Source organism: Palaemon carinicauda, chromosome 9 (genome assembly GCF_036898095.1).
Source record: "Palaemon carinicauda isolate YSFRI2023 chromosome 9, ASM3689809v2, whole genome shotgun sequence".
Classification (NCBI taxonomy): Eukaryota; Metazoa; Arthropoda; class Malacostraca; order Decapoda; family Palaemonidae; genus Palaemon; species Palaemon carinicauda.
In genome coordinates, this window is record NC_090733.1 from 65,750,950 (window position 1) to 65,772,355 (window position 21,406).

Consider the following 21,406-nt stretch of genomic DNA (forward strand, 5'->3'; position numbering starts at 1 on the left):
CATCCTCGAGACCTGGAGGATGTGCAGGAGCATTGTCCATAACCAGAAGACATTTCATTGGCAAGCTCTTTTCAATGAGGTAAGCCTTAACCTGGGGGGCAAACACTTCGTTTATCCACTCAGTAAAGAATTGTCTTGTGACCCAAGATTTAGTGTTCGAGCGCCACATAACTGGTAGTGCACTTTTACAAATATTATTTCGTTTGAACACCCGGGGGTTGTCCGAGTGGTACACTAACAAGGGTTTGATCTTGCAATCGCCACTTGCATTTGCACACAGCAACAATGTTAGCCTATCTTTCATTGGCTTGTGACCTGGCATCTTCGTCTCGTCCTTGGTAATGTACGTATTGGCTGGCATTTTCTTCCAAAATAACCCAGTCTCATCACAATTAAAGACTTGTTGTGCGATCAAATTTTGTTCATTTATGTACCGATCGAATTCCCCCACGTATTTATCGGCTGCAATTTGATCCGAACTAGCTGCCTCCCCATGCCTAGTAACACGATGAATACCTGTTCTATTACGAAACTTTTCAAACCAACCCCTGCTCGCTTTAAATGTAAATGAATCACTTTCACTGGTACTCGGACTTTTCTTCACTAATTCTTCATAGATATGCAACGCTTTTTCACAAATGAACGCTTCACTAACACTTTCCCCGGCCAACTGTTTTTCTTTAATAAATATTAAAAGCAACTTTTCCATCTCCTCAATCACTTGTGGCCTTTGCTTAGTTACCGCCGTAACTCCCGTTGCAACATTCGCCTTCTTAATCATTTCTTTATGCTTTAAAAACGTAGAAATGGTCGACTTCGCCATTCCGTATTCTACCGCTAAATCGGACACTCGTACACCATTCTCATATTTCGCTATAATTTCCTTCTTCAACTCGATCGTTGTTCGCACTGTTTTCCTCTTCTCCTTCCCCTTAACACTCATTACTTTCTTGGGACTCATTATGAAAGCTAAAAAAGCAATTAAAAGCACTGAAAATCACTAAATCACAACGAATGCTGATCGCGCGTTGTCTGAGTGACGCTCTCGAGAGAACTGATGCTTCCCGAACAAGCGAGAGTGGCCGAGATGGCGCGATCATCACAAAGCCCATGCGGTCGTCACGTGTTCGGCTGGTCGAGTACCGAATTTTTGGTCGAGCACCGCAGCAAAAATTTCTCGAAAATTTTGGTCGAACTCCGAATTGTTCGAGTATAGAGTCGTTCGACTACCGAGGTATCACTGTATATATATATATACACACATATATACATGTATGTGTATATATATATATATATATATATATATATATATATATATATATACATATATACATGTATGTATATGTATATATATATATATATATATATATATATATATATATATATATATATATATATATATATATATATATATATATACCGTATATATATATGTATGTATATATATATATATATATATATATATATATATATATATATATATATATATATATATATATATATATATATATATATATATATATATATACTGTACATATATATATATATATATATATATATATATATATATATATATATATATATATATATATATATATATTGAGGTAGGTTGTTGCTCCTGGCGAGCTTCAAAGATAAAATAAAAAGGAGGACGAATAGTCTGGACAACATCTTTCAATTTATTGGTGCCGACGTTTCAGGACTCATCCCATTATCAAGGCTAAAATGGACATATAAAACATTATAAGCAAAACTCAGTAAAAATATATAAAATACAAAAAAGACAGTCAAAATTAAAATTGAAATTAGAAACACAGTTACAAGTAAAATATGGAGATAAAAAAAAATTAACTAAGAGAAAAGTATCTGAAATTGAATATACAAAAATCAAAATTGTCTAAGGAGACCAACCTGTCTGGAAAAGAGTAGAGAACTGAGTGACTATCTGAAGGACAGTACTCAGGAAGAAAATTCTAAATTTGCCAGCTTAAGCGATGTAGAGGGGGACAAAGGATAATTGGCTGTTTAGTTTAGGAGCCTTTTCTTTAATCATTAACGATTCCAATACTAGTAGAGAGGAGTTATTTGGCGCTTGAGCTATGATTTCAAAGTTTTTATATGCAATGTTGGTCTTGCATTTACTTGCATGTTCTCTGATGGTTGAGAATTCTTTGGTTTTGAGCGCACATCCAGTTCTATGACTAACTCCTCGATGAGCATCTATGCGAACTTTCAGCAATCTTTTTGTGGAACCCACATAATTTCCGAGATTACATCTCGGACAAGTAAACATATAGACCACTGAAGAACGCATTAGATCCCACTGTCAGGGGATTCCTAAAAATAAGTTTAAAATCCAGACTCAGAAAATTGTTTAAAATGACTTTTTTAATTTGTTTCCCATATTTTCCGTTATTAATAAAATGCAAAGAGGCATAGAAAATCATTTTTGGTACTGTAGAAACTTGAAGTTTAGGTTGGTAATGTTTGGTCAGAAATTTGTTAACTAATCTATAAAATATTTTAGTTGGAAATCAGTTATTCTTGAAATGCTGCTTCAAAAAGACTATTTCATTATGAAAGGATGTCCAGTCAGACGAAAGGTAAAATGCCCTGCAGATCAGGGTTGTTACGGCATTTAACTTAAAATTATAAAAGCAAAAGCTAAAAAAATTGGTGCCTAAACCAGTGAACGTCTCTTAGTTAATTTTTTTTTTTATCTCCATATTTTACTTGTAACTGTGTTTCTAATTTCAATTTTAATTTTGACTGTCTTTTTTGTATTTTATATATTTTTACTGAGTTTTGCTTATAATGTTTTATATGTCCATTTTGGCCTTGATAATGGGATGAGTCCTGAAACGTCGGCACCAAAAAATTGAAAGATGTTGTCCAGACTATTCGTCCTCCTTTTTATTTTATTTATATATATATATATATATATATATATATATATATATATATATATATATATATATATATATATATATATATATATATATACATATATATATATATACATATATATATATATATATATATATATATATATATATATATTTTATACATATATATACATATGTATATATGGGTGTGTGTTTGTGTATTCAGTATTTGTAGTGAATATTCGAGATGTCAAATGATAACAGAATGAAATATGGCAACTCGATTTGAAAATTTCAATACTTTCCCTAACAAAAACAGCCCTTTACTGTCTTAAATTCGCCAAGGTTGGAGAAAGGCTAATCCCATCTCGTATTAATAGTAAGAAAAGGAACTCCTTGACTGTTTTGTTATGGGAACACTAGACACATCTGACGATAGATTTCCCGAGTGTCAGCGTTTATATGATTCTAACTTTACCCTCAATAAGATTGTTTGTTGAATAAAAACTTATAAAATGTACCCCATATTCATTTGGAACTTCGCCAAGACCCTTATCACTCATCACATTTTCTATAGCTTGATTATTCCTTCCAATTTTAGCATTGAAATCACCAATCACAATTTTCATCTCTCTCTCTCTCTCTCTCTCTCTGGGAACTCATGTATTGCACACTGCAGTTCTTCACAGTATTCATCTTTCCTTTCTTCGGGGGAATCGTTTGTTGGTACATAGCAAACTATAATACTCATATTGCAATGCTTTGATTTAAACTTTGCAAGAAATAATCTACTATTTACAGCTCTCCATTCCGTCAATGCCTTTCCTGCTTTTGGTGTCATCATATATAAACTATAAAAACTTCATATAAACAAGAGGAAGATAAACAAGATAGAATAGCATGCCCGAGTGTACCCTCAAGCAAGAGAACTCTAACCCAAGACTGTGAAAGACCATGGTACAGAGTCTATGGGATTACAAAAAACTAGAAAACAAGGGTTTGATTTTGGAGTGTCCTTCATCTAGAAGAGATCTTCTACCCTTACCAAGAGGAAAGTTGCCACTGAACAATTACATTGCTGCAGTGGTTAACCACTTGAGCAAAGAACTGTTTGGTAATCTCACTGTTGTCAGGTGTATGAGGGCGGAGGAGAATGTGAAAAGAATATGTCAGACTTTTCGGTGTATATGTAAGCAAAGAAAAAATGAGCCGTAAAGAGAGAGAAGGAGCCAATGTAGTAGTGTCTGGCCAGTCAAAGGATCCAATAACTCTCTAGCGGTAGTATCTCAAATGGGGAAATAAACTGGAGACTTGTCAAGGACTTCTTTGACGACATTCTTTCTCAGCATCTTGTGAACCTCGTGTTGAAAGAGAAAATCCTTCTCTGCTCTCTTAAAATACAATAATGGGTTCATCAGACACAGAGTCAGAGGAAGGCAACAGTCTGTGGCCAGGAAGCGATACCCAGAATGAAGGAGTTCTATTACATGCATTATTAATGAATACAATAAAGAAAAACACCAGTTTAAGCAAAATCCGGTTTATTTCAAATATAGCTGTAATTTTTTGCCACAGTAAATGGATACACAGTATACAGCGAGAGCTAGGACAAGCTGGGTGGAGTGAGGTAAGTGGCACAAAGCACGCCCAGTCCAAATGAGCGCGGACTATTTGAAATCATTGCCCTGCAACATTATCACAAATTTGATTTTTTTTATCTAATACATATTGCAGTTTTCTGTGTAAAAACTAGCATAAAAAGAGGCCTGACTGTACTAGGTAACCATCCTTTGTTATCATGTCCTGGCTAAGACTTGAGAACAAATGGGAACGCCAAACATCTACTTTCTTTCAAAACCGAAACACTCGATGGAAACGAACGCATTCGGCATTCTTCTTTAGTTCGTTGGGAACTTTACCACTGGGAGGATGACCACTCCCTACATACAACACAGGTAAACTCAGATGATCAACTATGTCCTCAACACCGACATAACAGATAAAGTTCAACATTAAGGCAACCCATGAATGTCCACAAGGATGTCTCTTGATACTAGGACAATTACTTGTTACAAAAACTTGTTCCACACACAAGTTGCTGCACACTTATTCTGTAAAGAAAAAAGAAAGATTAAAGTAAGAAAACTGGAGGCCAGTAACTGAAAACCGCTTGCTTCAGTGGCCAGAAGACAAGCGAGTTATCAACCATGAACATCATATCAACCAACATGGTACTGGCAAGGGTGATACAGCCATATCAGGCTACCAGACAATTGATAATTCTTCAACTGGCTGTAACTGGCTTTGCAAGGAATAACCCAATTATATAATTTGGTTTGTAAACACTCAGGAACAAATAATGTTCATTCTACAGTATTTACACTTGATAGTTACTGTATACTCCTCTTGCATACGTGGATTCTATTATTCTATGCCTTTGCACAAAGTAGGTTAAGGTTTGGGACAGGTTAACATAAACTAGGTTGTTGTGGTCGATGGGGTAACGTCCCTGACTGGTGAACGCCAGACTGGGTTTTGAGTCCAGCTCAAACTCGTTAGTTTCTTTGGTCGGTGCAACCTCACCATCCTTGTGAGCTATGGATAGGCGTCTTGGGGGAGCCTAGAGGTCTATCTGCTGAGTCATAACCAGCCATTGCCTGGCCCTCCTTGACACTAGCTTAGGCGGAGAGGGAGCTTGGGCACTGATCATATATATATATATATATGGTCAGTCTTCAGGGCATTGTCCTGCTTGATAGGGCAATGTCACTGTCCCTTGCCTCTGCCAATCATGAGTAGCCTTTAAACCTTTAAACATATGCTCTTTACAGAACTGCACCAATTATTAAACTCTTCTTTTGGAATATCTTTGTCATTCTTTTATTGGATGAAAATGTTAGATAAAAGGCTAGAAATAGACTTTTAAAAGGAAACCCTAATAAAGAAGTTTGGCAAACAAAGATGATGCCAGACTTAAACACCTAGATATTCTATGTTGTCTAATTATAATACTTGATTCTGTAAGAATGACAAATGACAAACATTTATCAGTTACATGAGGTTGGTCACCAGTATATCTTGCCCTGCTGAAACTAAACTGATGGCTTGAAAGAAGTTGGGTTCAATTTATTTCAAAAACTGAGACTTGGGTAAAGCTTTAAATGTTTAGGCAATAGTCAATTGAGGCAACAGTACATATTCCCAAAACAGTAATGGGTAACATATCAATAAGCTAAAGCTAAAAATATGTTAAGCATAAGAACCACAGCTTACTTAAATGTTCTACCTCACACACATAAATCAACGACAAAAATAAAACAGCAAAATCGTAGGATAAATAAGGACCAACCAAGGAAAAAGTCTAAAATAGAAAGAGGTTGGTGTCATATTACAGACAAAATGTCAGATAGGAATGCTCATATCTGACTAAAATAATATTATCAGAGTTACCTAGTAGTAGTTGACTACTGCAAGTTGCAGTGATATATCACTTTTACAAATAGAGAAGATCTCAGACAATAATCAAAGATTAATCAACAAAATACTATAGTCCATTTCTTTTATCGAGGCAGATTTGCACGGACTCGCTGCGGTGCCCTTTTAGCTGTGAAATTTTTCCTGATCCCTGATTGGTTAGAATTATCTCGTCCAACCAATCAGCGATCGGGAAACTTTTCCGAGCTAAAAGGGCACTGCTGCGAGTCGGTGCAAATCTGCATCGCTAAAAGAAATTGACTATAGTTTGTATCTTGGTAATTAACATGACAAATTCGGAGATAATTTGTATTTTTCCTAACCATACTAACCTTAGCTATTTACATTGGGTATTACTTTCGGCGTAGCTGAAATGACGAGCCATTAGATTTTAACGAGGGTTTCCTACCCCGCGCTAGTTAGCAGGGGTAGGGGGAGGGGTAGCTTGCTACCCCTCCCTCCCTCACACACCGGTGAAATGTCTCACTTCACTTAGAGGTAGGAATTGACTTGGGGGACATGGCTGGCAGGCAAATATGTGTAAATAGCTAAGGCTTGTATGGTTAGGAAAAATACAAATTATCTCCGAATTTGTCATTTGTTCCGTAACCGAAATACAAACCATGTTATTTACATTGGGTGACTAACCCCTTAGGAAGGGTGGAAAGTCCCCAGCCATACTGGCTTTGGCTTACCCAGGGACTCAGAATCCGAGTGAGTCGCACTCGAGAAAAGGAGTCCCTGCACCTCACAAGTTCCTTGCTCCGCAAGGAAACGTGTGGCCTACATAAGCTTGTGTGTGAAGAAAGAAAGTGTGACCCGTCCTAGGCAGTTGACCTGGAGTTCCAGAAGGAACTCTGGGTTAGGACGTTCCCAATACCACCTCGTCAGGGTATGGGGGACGCGACAGTATTGACTCAATACTCAGAACACAAGGAAGCATGGTTTACCTGCAGAGGTTTGAGGTCAGCTATGCAGAGACCAGGATGCTGCTTCCCCAGTAGAGGGGACGATGAAGAAAGAAGTAAGGGCCAGACATACTTCTTTTGTTCATGCAGACTAAAACCTGATAACAATGCCCTCAACCTTCTGCTACCTGTCCAAAATGGAGCCTGAGGTTAGACCAGCTGTTGTGTAGCCACCACAGAGCGATAGAAACGTATCGATACTCCTGTGGGTCACGTCCTGCAGGAAGCAGGCTGCGAAGGTCATTAGACGCTTCCAGACTCCAGCTTGTAGCACCTGCGTCACAGAGTAGTTCTACTCGAAGGCGAGGGACGTTGCGATGTATCCGACATTGTGCTGTAGGGCGACGTGACGGGGGAGGGTCTGGATTCAGGTCGAGATGAATGCCCTTGAGTCCAAGCTGAAGAGGTATACTGGTGACTCTCCCGTGTCCTCCCTGTGCTCCCAAACCGGCTTGCACGTGAGGACAAACTGCAGCTGTTCTCAAAGATAACCCCTCGATTCCTTTACTGGCAAGAAGGAGAAGGTCTGGGTCATCTGATACAGAATGGAGACTCGAAATCTTGAAGGAGTCGAACCGAAGATCCGGGACTCCAAGACTCTGAGTCTAGAAAACAACTCAGGAGCGAAGCTGAATGTTGCCTTCCCCTATTCTCTTGAAAGGGCGGAGTCGTACAATACCATGAAGATTGCTTACACACTGGCCGAGGCCAGAGTGAGCAGGAGCACCGTCCCCCAAGACGGAATACGATCAGAGGCCTGACGTAATGGTTCTTGAGAAAATCTCTTAAGGGACTAAAGAGTCCGAACCATGCTCCATGGAGGAGGTCTCACTCCGACTGGGGGCAGGGAAATTCACAGCTTCGCATGAGCGAAGAAAGGTCCAGCGGGAAGGAAAAAGTCTCTTCCTTTCTGCCTGAAGGCCAGGGAAAGGCTGAGCGATAGGCTTCACTACCGAGAGCGGAAAAGAGTTTCCTCCCGCCGAAAAGCAATAACTCCGTTATTGCTGGAGAAGAGGCCTCAAGGGAAAAGGTATCTCTCCCACAACACCAACCACAGAAGACTCTCCACTTCGCCTGGTAGACCCCTGCGGATGACTATCGCAGGTGACGCGACCTCCGCTTCGCGACCGTAGCGGGTTGTCTCTTCTTGAGGAGGCGGCGTAGTGTCTCCAGGCGTGAAGCCGAAGCGATGCAGCGGCTCGTGAAAGATGTTGTAGTGTGGTTGTTTGAGTAACCTGTGTCATGGAAGAAGCTCTCCCGGGAGTTCCGTCAGGGGAAGCAGAGGGTCCGGAAACCGTTCTGCGTATAGTCACAGCGGAGCTCTCAGGGCCATCGAAAGGTTGACAGACAACCTGGTCTTGTTGAGACCCACTCTCAACAGACAACAATGGTGGAAAGACGCAGGCGTCGATGTTGTCCCACCATCACCTGAAAGCATCTTGCCAAAGAGTCTTGGGGTCTGAGACTGGGGGGAAGAACAGCGGAAGCTTGAAGTTCCAGGCTGTCGTGATCAGGTCCCCCAGGCCAGGACTTGCTGGTTACTATAGGCCACAGACCCCCAGGTACTCTCTATCTGTGAGGCTCTGCTCAGATAGTCGGAGAGAACATTCCTCTGCCCGGAATGAGCGAGCCAATAGTGGTATTGAGAGGACCTCGGATCATCTCAGTATCTCTACTGCAAGATGCGAAAGTATGAAAATGCGCCTCCCTGCTGGTTGGAATACGCCAGTAACATGAAGTTGTCGCGCACGGAGCGACTCGGCAGGATCTGTAGGATCTGTAGAGGGGCCAGACTATGGCCCCTAAGCCTGCCTGAATGATGAGGAGGTACCCTTCAGGTCCTGACCATAGGCCTGAACCGGAACATGCCCCCCCCCCCCACCCCTTTTCTTTGACGAGTCCGAGAACAGCGTCAAATGTGGGGAAAGAACGAGAATATCCACTCCCATGCAAGAGATTCCATAGGTCAACACCCATTGCCGGTCTAAACGTTCCGCTGGTCCCATAGGGACCAGAAAGTCCGGTTAGTCGTTGCTTGGATACCACCGGAACTTGGGCTGCCTCACAAGGAACTTATCCTGTGGCGACCGTTCGGAACTAGACGGGTCAATGAGGAAAAAGAGACCTAGGAAACGTTCCAAGATAGGGCTGAAAGCTCTCCTTGACTGAGAACAGGTACTGCGACTCTCCTCAGCCTTGCCACAGTCAACTGAAGGGAAGGCTCGGAGAAGGAGTCAATATCATGGCTAGATACTCCGGATGTTGAGGCAGAAGTAGAGAAGGCTCCTAGCAAATTACCATGATCCCACACTCTTGGTAAAGACCCGGAAGCTTGTCCCGGTGTAGAAGAAGGTCAAACCCGAACCTACTGGAGTTGACCAGACCTCCAAAAAGCGAAGGAGGCGGAAGCCTGCTCCTGAGCGGCCATGAGGAAAGCAGGGAGAGTTCTCTGGGGAAAAACCTGCGATGCCGCGGCGGGATCGCCACACCGCATCTTAAGCAGGAACACCTGTAGTCTAGGCTGAATTCCAAGAGCTTCCTGGAAGATGGATGGAATGGAACCTGGAAGTACCCGCCCTTCCGATCCAGGGCTTAAGGAGTCCTGCAGCCTTGTTACCAGTCTGATCAACTCTGCTGTTCCACGCTGGACAAAGTTTGTTCGACAAACTTGATCAGAGCTGAGAGGTCGACGACGGAACTCCCGTCTCAGATGCTTTCCCAGAAGAAAGGATCGACTGAAGAAGCCGGGGGGGGAAGCCGTCGGCGACCCTATGGAGGACCTTCTCCCAAGGCATGGATCCTTCTGCCCAACGGGCAAACCTCTTGATGACCCCATGGCATAGAGGCTCAGTGACACTGGATTCGCTGACAGTGAAGGAGAGATGGTAAGAGCGAGGCGCGATATCCTTGGCTAATCAAGGAGATCGTGCAGGAATCGGCATCGGGAGGCTGTTATCCGGACGAGTAACCTTAGGCATCCCCCCAGGGTGAGACCTGCAAGGGGGATAGCCAATCTTAGAGTTTGTGAACTCTGCCGCTCCCTCTAGGATTATGCCCCCCCCGGGGGAGCCTCCAGTGCTCCCTGTCCCTGACAGGAGGGGACTGCTATTGTACACCTTGTCCTAGCTGCCGTAGCCGGTTCCGATAACTTAGGCTGACGAGGCTGAATGAAGAGGCGTCAGAGGCCTGCAGGGTCTGGAAGTAAGCGCCTTGGAGGAGTGAAAACAGAATTCGACTTCCTCCGCACAACAACTGTCCATTTCTCTGTCCTTGGGATCAAAACAAGCTCTTCCCAAGGATGGAAGAGTGTCTGAGCTTGTCGACATTCACGGATGAGACACCCGAGAGGAAGCACTCGGACACTGCGTCTAGATGCTTCAACATCGAGGTTGCCCGCAAGTTCGAAACTTGACGACGGAACGCAAAGGTGCTTGAGCCCGAGAGGAGGAAAGTACCCATGATCTTCCTAGGCCTTCCTAGTACAAAACCTCGGGTCGCAACCGAGGAGGGAAAGGCCTGGTAAGCCCCTTCCACGAGAGGTGAAGAGGAAGGGCTAAACCAGTCACCCCTTGCCCGACGGAGAAAACTCGAAAGGAAAACTCTCTGGCAAGACCCTTCCAGGGAATGACGAAGAGAAAGGACTAACCCAGGTTCTGGAAGGAAGAATGCTGCACAGACCTCCCTGAAGATTCTTCCTGCTCTAGCACGAGCCATGTTCTGCGTTTACGGGGTGAAGACCGTGTTCTGGAAATACGCGCTCCAGAAGACTCGCCAGGCTGGCCGTATTGCGAAACCCTGACGGGAATCGCGGTCGCAATCGCCCTAGCGCTCGCGCGATGGTAAATCAATAGTTCGCGCGTGGGCGAACGTGGAAGCGCCCCTGCGCGGGCACGCAGGAGCGCAGACGAAAGTGCCCGAGGAAGCGCAGAAGTACGGCGGGCGTGGTTGGAAGGGCGAGAGCTGGCGGTCGGAATCCCATAGTGCACAGGCGAGCGATGACACGTAGGCAAGCAATGGCTTACTGCAGGAATCGAGCTGGCGCTCGCGCGATGGAACACCGTTGGTTCGCGCGATGGAACACCGTTGGTTCGCGCGCGGGTGAACATTGGTGCGCATGTGCGCAGGCGCGCATGCGCGTAGGGGCGCGGGCACGATGGCGTGCGGTCGTGCGGGCCTGTGGGCGTGTGGTCGCGTAGGTACGTGGGCGCGCGGCCGAGTGCAGGCGGTCAGGAGACCGATGGCGCGTCGACGGGCGATGGCGCGTCGACGGGCGATGGCGCGTTGACGAGCGATGGCGCGTCTTGGCGAGCAATGGCCCGTAGGCGAGTGAAGGCGCGTTGGCAAGCGATGGCGCGTTGGCAAGCAGCGGCGCATTGGCGAGCGGTGGTGCGTTAACAAAACGCTAGCGTACAGGCGAAGAATCGCGCGGGCGCGTAGGAGATCGCTGACGCATAAGAAACTAGGGACGGTTGACGGCGAGCGCTGAGGCGAGCTGTCAATCAGGCGATCCTGGACGTTCAGGAAAAACCGTTGGCGCCCATTGGTGCGTGGCAGGAAAGGGCGCGCGGATGTGCGCTGGCGATTTGAAGAAAGCTGACGCACAGAAGGACAGAAGTAAAGGTGAGCGTCGGCGAGCAGGAGGAAGATCTACGGCAAGACTCAGCTACCGGAGATCGTGGTCCACAGCAGGCGAGCGCTAGATCGCTACTGATGGTGTCCAGGGAACCTGTAACGCGTGGAAGATCGATAGCGAGCAGGCGATCGATGGTGTGTTGGTGAACGCCGGCGAGTAGGCAAGCGAAGGCGCGTTGGCGCATGGTGGTGCTTGCGCGCAGGCGAAAGATCACGCGGGCGGTCAGGAGATCGCCGATGTTCAGGGGATCGCTGACGCGCTGGGGATCATTGACACGCAGGAGATTGCTGACAAGCAGGCGAACGTTGACGCGTCTGTGGTCGCTGGCGAGCTGGAGATCGCTGGCGAGCAGAAGGGCGACGCGTGGAATCCTGTGCGTACAGTAGCTTAGAAGCACGTGTAGGCGACCGTGAGCGTTGCTACGCTGGAACAGGCTGACGAGCCGGATCGCGAGGGCGAGGAGAGAAGAGTCCTTGTCCAAGACCTGAACCGAAGTTCCAGGTTGCGCGGGCGAACGTGGGCGCACAGGGCGCGTATCAGGAACTGGGAGCGCAGGTGCGCTCTGACGGGCAGGAGATCTAGAGCGCTCAGGAGACCGATGGCGAGCAGGGCGCAACACAGGAACAGCAGGATGTTCGGAGTCCTCAGGAGAGCGCTGGCGAGCAAAGGGGCGATGATCATCAGGAGAGCGCTGACGACCAGGAGAGCGCTGGCAAACAGGAGAGCGCTAGCGATCAGGAGAACGCTGACGAGCAGGAGAGCGCCTGTGCGCTAACACTGCAGAAGGGCGCGCAGGGGAATCCTGACGCGCAAGGGAAGCACCCACACCGTGGGAGGCAACCCTTTGCCCCGAAGGGACCGTTGCCTGTCGGATGACGAGGTCAGACTGCTGTCCATCTACACCAGGGGTGGAAGGTCTGGAAGGCGCTGGAGATCGATCCCCGGAGAGACCTTAACAGGAAGGAGCTGCAGGCTGCATACGACGAGGAGAAGATTCAAAAAGGCGCCTCTTAGCACCCTTATAGGGAGACGGGAGGCCCTTACGACGTAGCGGACGGTGAGCCTTACGGCGAAGGCGGCCAACAGCAACAACAGCAGAAGAGTCCTCCGAAGAGGAGTCTCTATGAGTGTCCTCCCATGTAAACGAGAGAGAAACACTTCGTAGAAGAGACGGGTCAGCCAGTGACCAAAAAAAAAAAAAAAAAAAAAGGCAATCCTCCGAAGAGGGGCTCCTGCAGTTGCCCTGCCCCTTGAGCGTAACTGCAGGTGCGACCGCTCAGCACCAAGAGCATAGTCGCACTAAAAAAAGGCAAGAGGAGATCCCCCCAAAGGGAAAAAAACTCAAGCCTGGACAGGAAAACTTCCCTCGGAAGGAAAGTTACCCACCCAAGGAGGCGAGCCTCCAGAGTGTTCTAAAATGAACTGGAGAGCTGTCAGTCGTCACGGGAGTACTTCCAGGAGAAGGAGACACGCCCCTGACGAAGATCTATAGGGGAGGCAGCAACAGCAGATTCCCCAGGCCTCAACAAGACAGCTCACTCCGTTGTCACATTACAGAAACGAACTAGATCGTTAACTGTGAAAAATAAAAACAAAAACATTAGTTAACATTCATTCCCCCGGGATGACTCCGAAGAGGAATCCTGAGGGAAAAGAACACAAGAATTACACAACAGGCACGTGCCTTCACAACCACTTTCACTCACGGAAGGAGAGCTGTACCAGACACAGAATTGTAACAATTATAATTATGTAACTATGTAATTATGTAATTTAAAAATGAATGAACACTAATTAAAGAACGAAAACCCCGAAAGGAATTGTTCTACAAAAGTTGAACAACCAACAAATACAATTAGATTCATAAACTAATTGAGACAACGTACGGCGTAGCAACCCCACCCACCCGGGAAGGAAGCTACTCAAGACGTAGTAAAGGTAAAACATAGTAAAGGGTGAACGACCTCAAAAGAGAGAGAGAGAAAGACCGTAGTCAAACTCGAACGCGACCCATGAAATTACACCGTGGTGACCTAACTGCCGAGGGCTCCACGGAGATATCGTACACTACACACACAAGCACGAACTCTGAAAAGGAAACTTAGTGATTTCTATACTCAAATATATACATAAACACGAAAAAATTTTTACATATATATTGAGTAAAAGAAAAGTAAGTGATTAAGTAAAGACAAAACAAATAATGGCTGCCAAGCGAGGACGAAGACAGGCACGTCTGTCCGTCGTCCGAGCCAAAAGTGAAGTGAGACATTTCACCGGTGTGTGAGGGAGGGAGGGGTAACAAGCTACCCCTCCCCCTACCCCTGCTAACTAGCGCGGGGTAAGAAACCCACGTTAAAATCTAATGGCTCGTCATTTCAGCTACGCCGAAAGTAATACCCAATGTAAATAGCGTGGTTTGTATTTCGGTTACGGAACAAACTAAATTATTAAACAGAATTTCACATTCTTAAGCTATAAATTGAGCTAGTATCCTGGCAAAAATAGCCCAATGAATGTGTTTTTGGTAAGAATTTATAGTAAACATATTCTGCAATCAAGTAATGTATGTTCACATGGCGTTGTCAGTAAATATTTTTCCATGTATCAACTGCGCATTCAGGTCTGATCAACTGATATAACTTTAGACAGTATGGCTTGCCATAAATCAAAACAGCCTCATCTTGTATTGTAAAGACTTTTTTTAGTGACTGAAGTAATGTTGAACAAGCTTACACAAAGACCTCAAAACCTTTTCATATAAAATTATACAAGAAACCTCAAACCCATAAAATTAGTACAAGGTGTTTTATACAATAGTTTATACATTAATTTTTCTTTAGATGTGAAAGTGAATATTATTTGATCAAGAATGGATATAAATGCACATAAAACATTGTAATTAACTTCACAATAAAGCTTCCCTTTTGTTAATCTTAAAAATCATTTAAAAATTAAACCGATACATCAATGAACAAGTAGTATTCTTAAAACTTGAATTGCAACATGCCTGATAAAACAACAAAGCCAGTATAGTTAGCCTCCTGAGACAAAATGCCATCTTCAACTGGTGCCGTTGCTTGTAATGACAAGAGATGCCTTGAGCCTCTAGTAATAGCTCTAGCAAAACGGAAATCACTACTATGAGATGTTGCTGCTACTCCAACAGATGAAATTTCTCCATGACAAGCAGCACATCCTCCTGACCAGTTGCCAACAACTTTTCCATCACCAAGAAGTAGGTATTTATCTTTAATGCTCAACCTGAAAAAAGAACACAACTTTCAATTAAAGGATTTTCTGACATCAGCTATACAAAATAAAAACAAAATTTCTTATACACTGTAAAGCCTCCTATTTCACTTAGACTGACCTACATAATGGAGTGTTAAGCAAAAGTTGGATAATTAAAGGCATAGTCACACTGTAAAGAGATTACTGTATACCAGACTAAAAACCTTCTAATTATGTCACACATGATATTCCTATTACAGAAATGGAAAGACTATGCAGGAAAAACCGTTAAAAAGAGTTTCATATTAGGCAAAATGAACAGTAATGTTTCAGTTTTCCAACAAGAAATATTAAGTAGAACAACATTGGTAATAACAAAATCATCATATAATCAATACTTGGTAAGATAGCTGTCGATGCACAAACTAACCTATACACAGATGTGTAAATGCGATCGTTTCTTCGTTATGATCAGAGATAAACGTAAACAAAACAATGGTTGTCATGTTTTATTGTGCTTTTTGGCATGTTTGGGGAACACATGATATAAAATCGCCTTTATTTTGATAATTTTGGATTTTCAATGATACAAAAAAAGCTAGTCTATACAGTAATGGTTTTGCTATTCACCAGTTGTCTTATACAATAGATAGGACAACCTTATTAAAATTTGTCAGTATTTTATGTCGTGTTATAACGGGAAATATACGGTGTTTACACCCATCCTGATTGTAATTTCAACCTTTTTCAAGTTATTAGAACTTTAAAGTATATTAAATGTTTGATTTATTTACAAGAACAATTTATTATAAAAAAATACAGTATAGTACATAAATAATTATTGGAAATGGGTAGTAAACACGTTTGAATTGGCAAGTTGGTGGTTGCCAAGGCCCTAATGGAATTATTTCTGTTAGTTGTGTGTTTCGAAATATGCGATTTTCCATTGACGCGGGGTCATTGATCGGCTAAATTCTTGCATAATTCGGGACCCTACTGTATGCTGCTCTCATTTCTAAGACATTTTTGGGCTCGAGCCATGTCGTCCTGATGGAAGTTCCTTCTGGCAACTTTCTACTGTATAATATTTTTACGATTGATATTACAAGAGAATTACAGTCAGGTATCACGGGGTTCCACCCCACGGAACGACTATCCAAAGATATCGTGTACAGTGAACCCTCGCTACTTCGCGGTTCGACCATCGCGGATTCACCACTTCGCGGATTTTTTCCATAACCCATATATATAGTATATATATATATATATATATATATATATATATATATATATATATATATGTACTGTATGCATGTATTTATGTATATATGTAGGTATGTATATGTGTATACATATAAATATATATATATATATATATATATATATATATATATATATATATATATATATATATATATATACACACACACACACACACACACATATATATATATATATATATATATATATATATATATATATATATCTAAAGTAGGAAGATGTGATGTAGTTCTAAGGGAAAAGTATGGGAAATATGTCTGGGTAATAAGCAAAGCTCTACCTCCAGTTTGTTTCTACATTATGATCAGAGATAAATGTAAACAAAACATTGGTTGCCATTTTTTATCGTGCTTTTTAGCATGTTTAGGAAATGCATGATATAAAATCACCTTTAATATTTGTGCCTGTTTTAGTTTAGGGTACTGTAGTACATGCATTAAGTGTTCTGTACATTAAAGGGTAGTTTGTTAACAGTACTACGTACAAGGGAAGGTTTTAAAAGTCTGAATATACATGTTGAATAAATAGGTAAATATGGTGTCACTACTTCGCGGATTTTCACCTATCGCGGCCGCGACTGGAACCTATCTACCGCGATAAACGAGGGTTCACTGTACAGTATAATCAAGGACGTATCCTAAGATAACCATAGATATCTGCGCCCCAAAGAGACCTTACCCAGTCTAATCCTCTAAGGGGAAGGATAAGTGAGGAGCCGCTACATATCCTATCACCTTTCGGTGCTCCCATACGACCCGGCCACTTTATTTCCTTGGTATGCAGCTTGGTGCTACTGTGTGATATTTTTGTGTGCGCTCTTTTCACCTTTTTTCGAAGATTTTCTTTGCATGGTGGCTTCCTCTTCTTAGTCAAAGTTGAGTACCTTCCTCCCTTTGCCTTTTGTTTTAGCTATTATTGCTTTGGTTCCCTTCGGAGAAATATATTTTAGCTTTTGTGTTAGAGGAAGCTTGAGCACTTCGAGCCCAGCTAGCCATGTCGTCGGGTTTCGTAACTGATTGCCCTTTTTCGTGTTTACTTGTTTATTTGGTAAGTTTCATGTTAGCTAGTAGTTTTTTAGCATTACGATGCTTTGGGCTCTTTTTAAGATAGCATTTACATTGCATTTTTATTTTTTATTTCTTTTTGAGTTCGTATCAGTTTCGGATAGCCTAGCCTAGAGACAGTAAGTTTTTAGTTGGAGACGGACTCGCCATTTTAGTTTTTGGTCTTTAGTTCCTGTTTCGTTGACAGTGGTCTCTTCCCTCGGGAAGGTTTTTTTACTCAGTCATACTAGTTTCTGAGTTTTTTGTCCCACTTGTTGGCGTTTCTCGGTTTTCCGACCGTTTAGGCTCTTGGCCATCTGAGTTCTCTCAGGGCTAGGGAGGCGCAGTTTTGGAGATCCCCTTTGCGAAGGGTGAGCTCCCTTATCTTGTTCAGTCGGTTCGCTGACTGTCTTACTGCCCTTTCTTTTAGCCTCTGGGATTTTTCTTTTGACTTGTCATATCCAGGCCTGGCCTATCCTTCGACGGCGTGTTCGTTGGTCCATTATGCTTCACATATGTTCTCATGCTGGTTTACGGTAGTTCTATCGTGTTCCCCTTTGCGAAGGGTGAGCTTTTTACCTGTTGGTGCGCTGACAGTTGTGTACTGCCGCATCCTAGCCTCTGAGAATTTAGATAGAGTATTAAAATTTATTAATTGTGTTTTATCTTTATGGTGGGTCTTCCCGTTACTGAGATCAAACTTAAATTTATAATGCTGTGTTTTTGCAATTGTTGCGGTGAGGCCTAGTCCCTTCGGGGTTCTGGTCTTTTAGACCCGTCAGCATACCCCTTCATAAGAGCGAGTTGTCAGACTGACGGCAATGCCGGTACTTACGGCTTCGTCGTCTCCGACGGCATTCCTTTTCTTGGGCATACGATAGTGTTACGTCGCTATCTAAGGCAGTGTGGCCTGTACCGCCACAACCCTTTCTTACAACATGATGTTTCGGTGGAAATTATCATCATTTGACTTTGCTGCCTTTTTTACCGACACTGCCTTTACTGACGGCAGGTCAAGCCTAGCATAGGGGAAATGTTATTATGCCTCTGCTTTAGGAAGACCCTTGGGAGACGGCAATGCTGTTACCTAGTGTGCCGTTACTAACGGCAAAACAAAACAAAAAAATTTTTTTTAGCCATGATGGCATATGTTTTCTTTCTTAGAGACTGCCTTTTACAAGGTGTGTGCTCCATAATTTGTTGATGAGTACAATCTCAGATCAACATAAAGACCTTACTTCTACTACTTGTGAGCTATCTTTGTTAGTCGGTTAGAGAGATCTCTTTTGCGAAATGTTCTCTTTCACTAGGCTTAAAGATTTAACCATTACATCTGGTTAATTGTTTCTATCACTTTATCCAGTTTCCTTTAAGGATGTGGATTGGATTTTTCATGTTTTCTTACAGGTTGGGTTCCTTTTTAGGGATTCTTCTTGTCAGATTCTGAATTGAAAGTTTAGCCTTCCTTTTATACGATTGGTTGCCCCATTATCGATACGTCGATATGTTTTTCTCTTGGTTGGCGACTTCGTTGCCTCCCTACTAGCTCTTTCTCTGCGGAGATAGAAGGCCATTGATTTTACTGAGCATCCTTGTTTCCCTTCTTAACCGAACATAATAATTATGGTTAAGGATGACATTTTCTTTTGGCTTAATTTTCCAATCTAACACCATTAACAGGTGTCTGGATATTGTGTTATTTTCCTCTTACTTTTTCACCAATTGCGATCATACACAATTTCGGAATTATTTTCCCAAATTTGGCTGACCTAATAGAATGCTATTAAACCATTCTTTTCAGCTTGGTGATTCAAAGAGAAGATTGTACTCATATATAGTTTCTCCTTCTCCTTACAGGTGGACCGGCGTCAATGACCTTAGATGTCAGGATGCCTGAAAACTTTAAATCATTCATTCTCCTTACAGGTGGGGTCTTCGAAGGAGATGAACTGCCGAGTTCTGATTTGTGCCAGGACCGTGAGGTATCCTTGTGGCTATGATACCTGCAGGACTCATACTAAATGCTGGAGGATGAAGGATCCAGTCTCCTACTGGGACCCTCAGGATTGTAGTGTGTGTAAGGACTTACATCACTCTGGATGGATATCGAAAGATATCTCTGATGACGACCGGGTGTTTTTCCCGAGATTTCTTCGTTCTTGGGTCAGGGGTTTCAAGAAAAATGCTGAACCAAAGGCTCCTTACCTTCCATCTATAGAAAGGAAGGATATACTTTTTCTTAAGGTGGCTTCAGACTCGGTATTGGGTTATTCTCAGCCTAGACCCATACCGACCGTCCAGTTACATGTGGATGAGGCTTTAAGTGCCATGAGCCTCGATTTGGACAAATGTCTATGGTTTCTTCTTTATATCCGGGGAGAGAATCGGCTCTCCTGTCGACCGTCGAATCAGATGACGAACCTCTCCCCCAGGTGAATGATTCTTATCTGCCTGAATTGGATGATGATAGTGTGACTTCTGTGAGAGACTCAGTTTGTTTCGTTGTCTCAACTGCCGTCACTACAGCCGCTTCTCTGTCAACAGTTACAACTACGTCTTCTGTTTCAGGTACAACTCCCATTTCTGTTCCTCCTCCCTCTCCTATTGAGCCGGTGGAACCAACGCTTCCTAAATTTCCAAGTAATTTGGATGACAGGTCCCTTGTAGCGAACATGAAGGCTTTCATGGAAGGGACCCAAGAATATCAGAGAAGGATGTTCAAAGCCTTCCGGGAGGAGATTCAGGCTTTGAAACCTCAAGAGGACCCGAGTATGGTTAAGGTCTTGCCTTCTCAGCTCCCCTTTTGCACGCAACAGAACCCACGGAGGTACACGGGTCATGCGGTGCTTTTGGAGGGTATCCTTCATATTGGAAAGGGGCTAGGCTCCTGGCCTATTGCTGATCTGGAATTTTATCCAGATATCGAGGCCTACCCCTTTTGTTATGTTAGGTTAGCTGAAGGTGTCCCTTTAAGAGACGACACTATCCCCAAAGAAACGATCCTTCTAGATCACACCAGAGCCCAGCACCTGGCTGTGAAGGAAATGAAGACAGCAGGGTGTCTTAACATGCAATTAGGTGCCTTTGGTAAAAGGTTGACCACATTTGTAGCTCCCGACACAATGGCTTTTCCCTTTGCATCTAAAGGTTTTGTAGCAGTAGAAAAGGCCATCCGGGAGGGTAAATCTCTCCCGGTCTTAGAAGAATGTAGACCTGTTTCTTTTGTTCTTCCCCATGATGCTGACCATTGGTTGAATGTTCAGTTTACCTTTGCTGAAGGAAAATTAGATAAGGATATAGCCAGTCGACAATTTAACGAAAGACTGCCTAGGATTCCTGAACACCTACTTAAAGCTGAATTGGAGTCTAGGGAGAGACTATCGGCTTCAATGTCTCTTCAATGTTTTATGGAAATGATGATTGGGAATTTCATTGATGCTCCAGTTTTTTCCCTGTTAGCTAAGACCCACTTGGCTACCTTTATGAAGGATCTTTATGACTTCTTTCAGGCTCGAAGAGTCTGTAGGAAACATGTTCTCGCTTCAGCTACTATACATCATGAGCCAAAGCGTCTCATTGAAGCGTGTATTTGGGGTAAGGATCTGTTTCCCCCAAAATTAGTAAAGGAGGTCTTAGATAAAGCTACAGCCGAGAATAAGTCTTTTCCAGAGGTGGGGAATATCTCTAAAGAGAAAATTTACTCCTGGGGTTGGACCTCAACCAAAGAGGGTCCGTAAACCAACATATCTCAGGAGGCCTTTTGCTCCTTCTCCATCCAGTGCTCCCAAGAATGTCTCCAGAAATTGACATCTCATCTGGAACAATATGTGCAGGACCTGTTAAAGAAGAGTGTTATCCATCGCACAAGATCTATGAAGTTTCAAGGTC

The 21,406-nt window shown here is 43.3% G+C and overlaps 1 protein-coding gene across 1 annotated transcript in view; it reads right to left on the minus strand.

Moving 5' to 3' along the window:
• The window catches only part of Ptp69D (Protein tyrosine phosphatase 69D), a 651,708-nt gene that overhangs the window by 385,602 nt on the left and 244,700 nt on the right, over positions 1-21,406 (minus strand). The window contains exon 7 of the mRNA XM_068380055.1: positions 14,971-15,224. Within this exon, the coding sequence (XP_068236156.1) occupies positions 14,971-15,224 (254 nt within the window). The remainder of the gene's footprint in view (positions 1-14,970; positions 15,225-21,406) is intronic.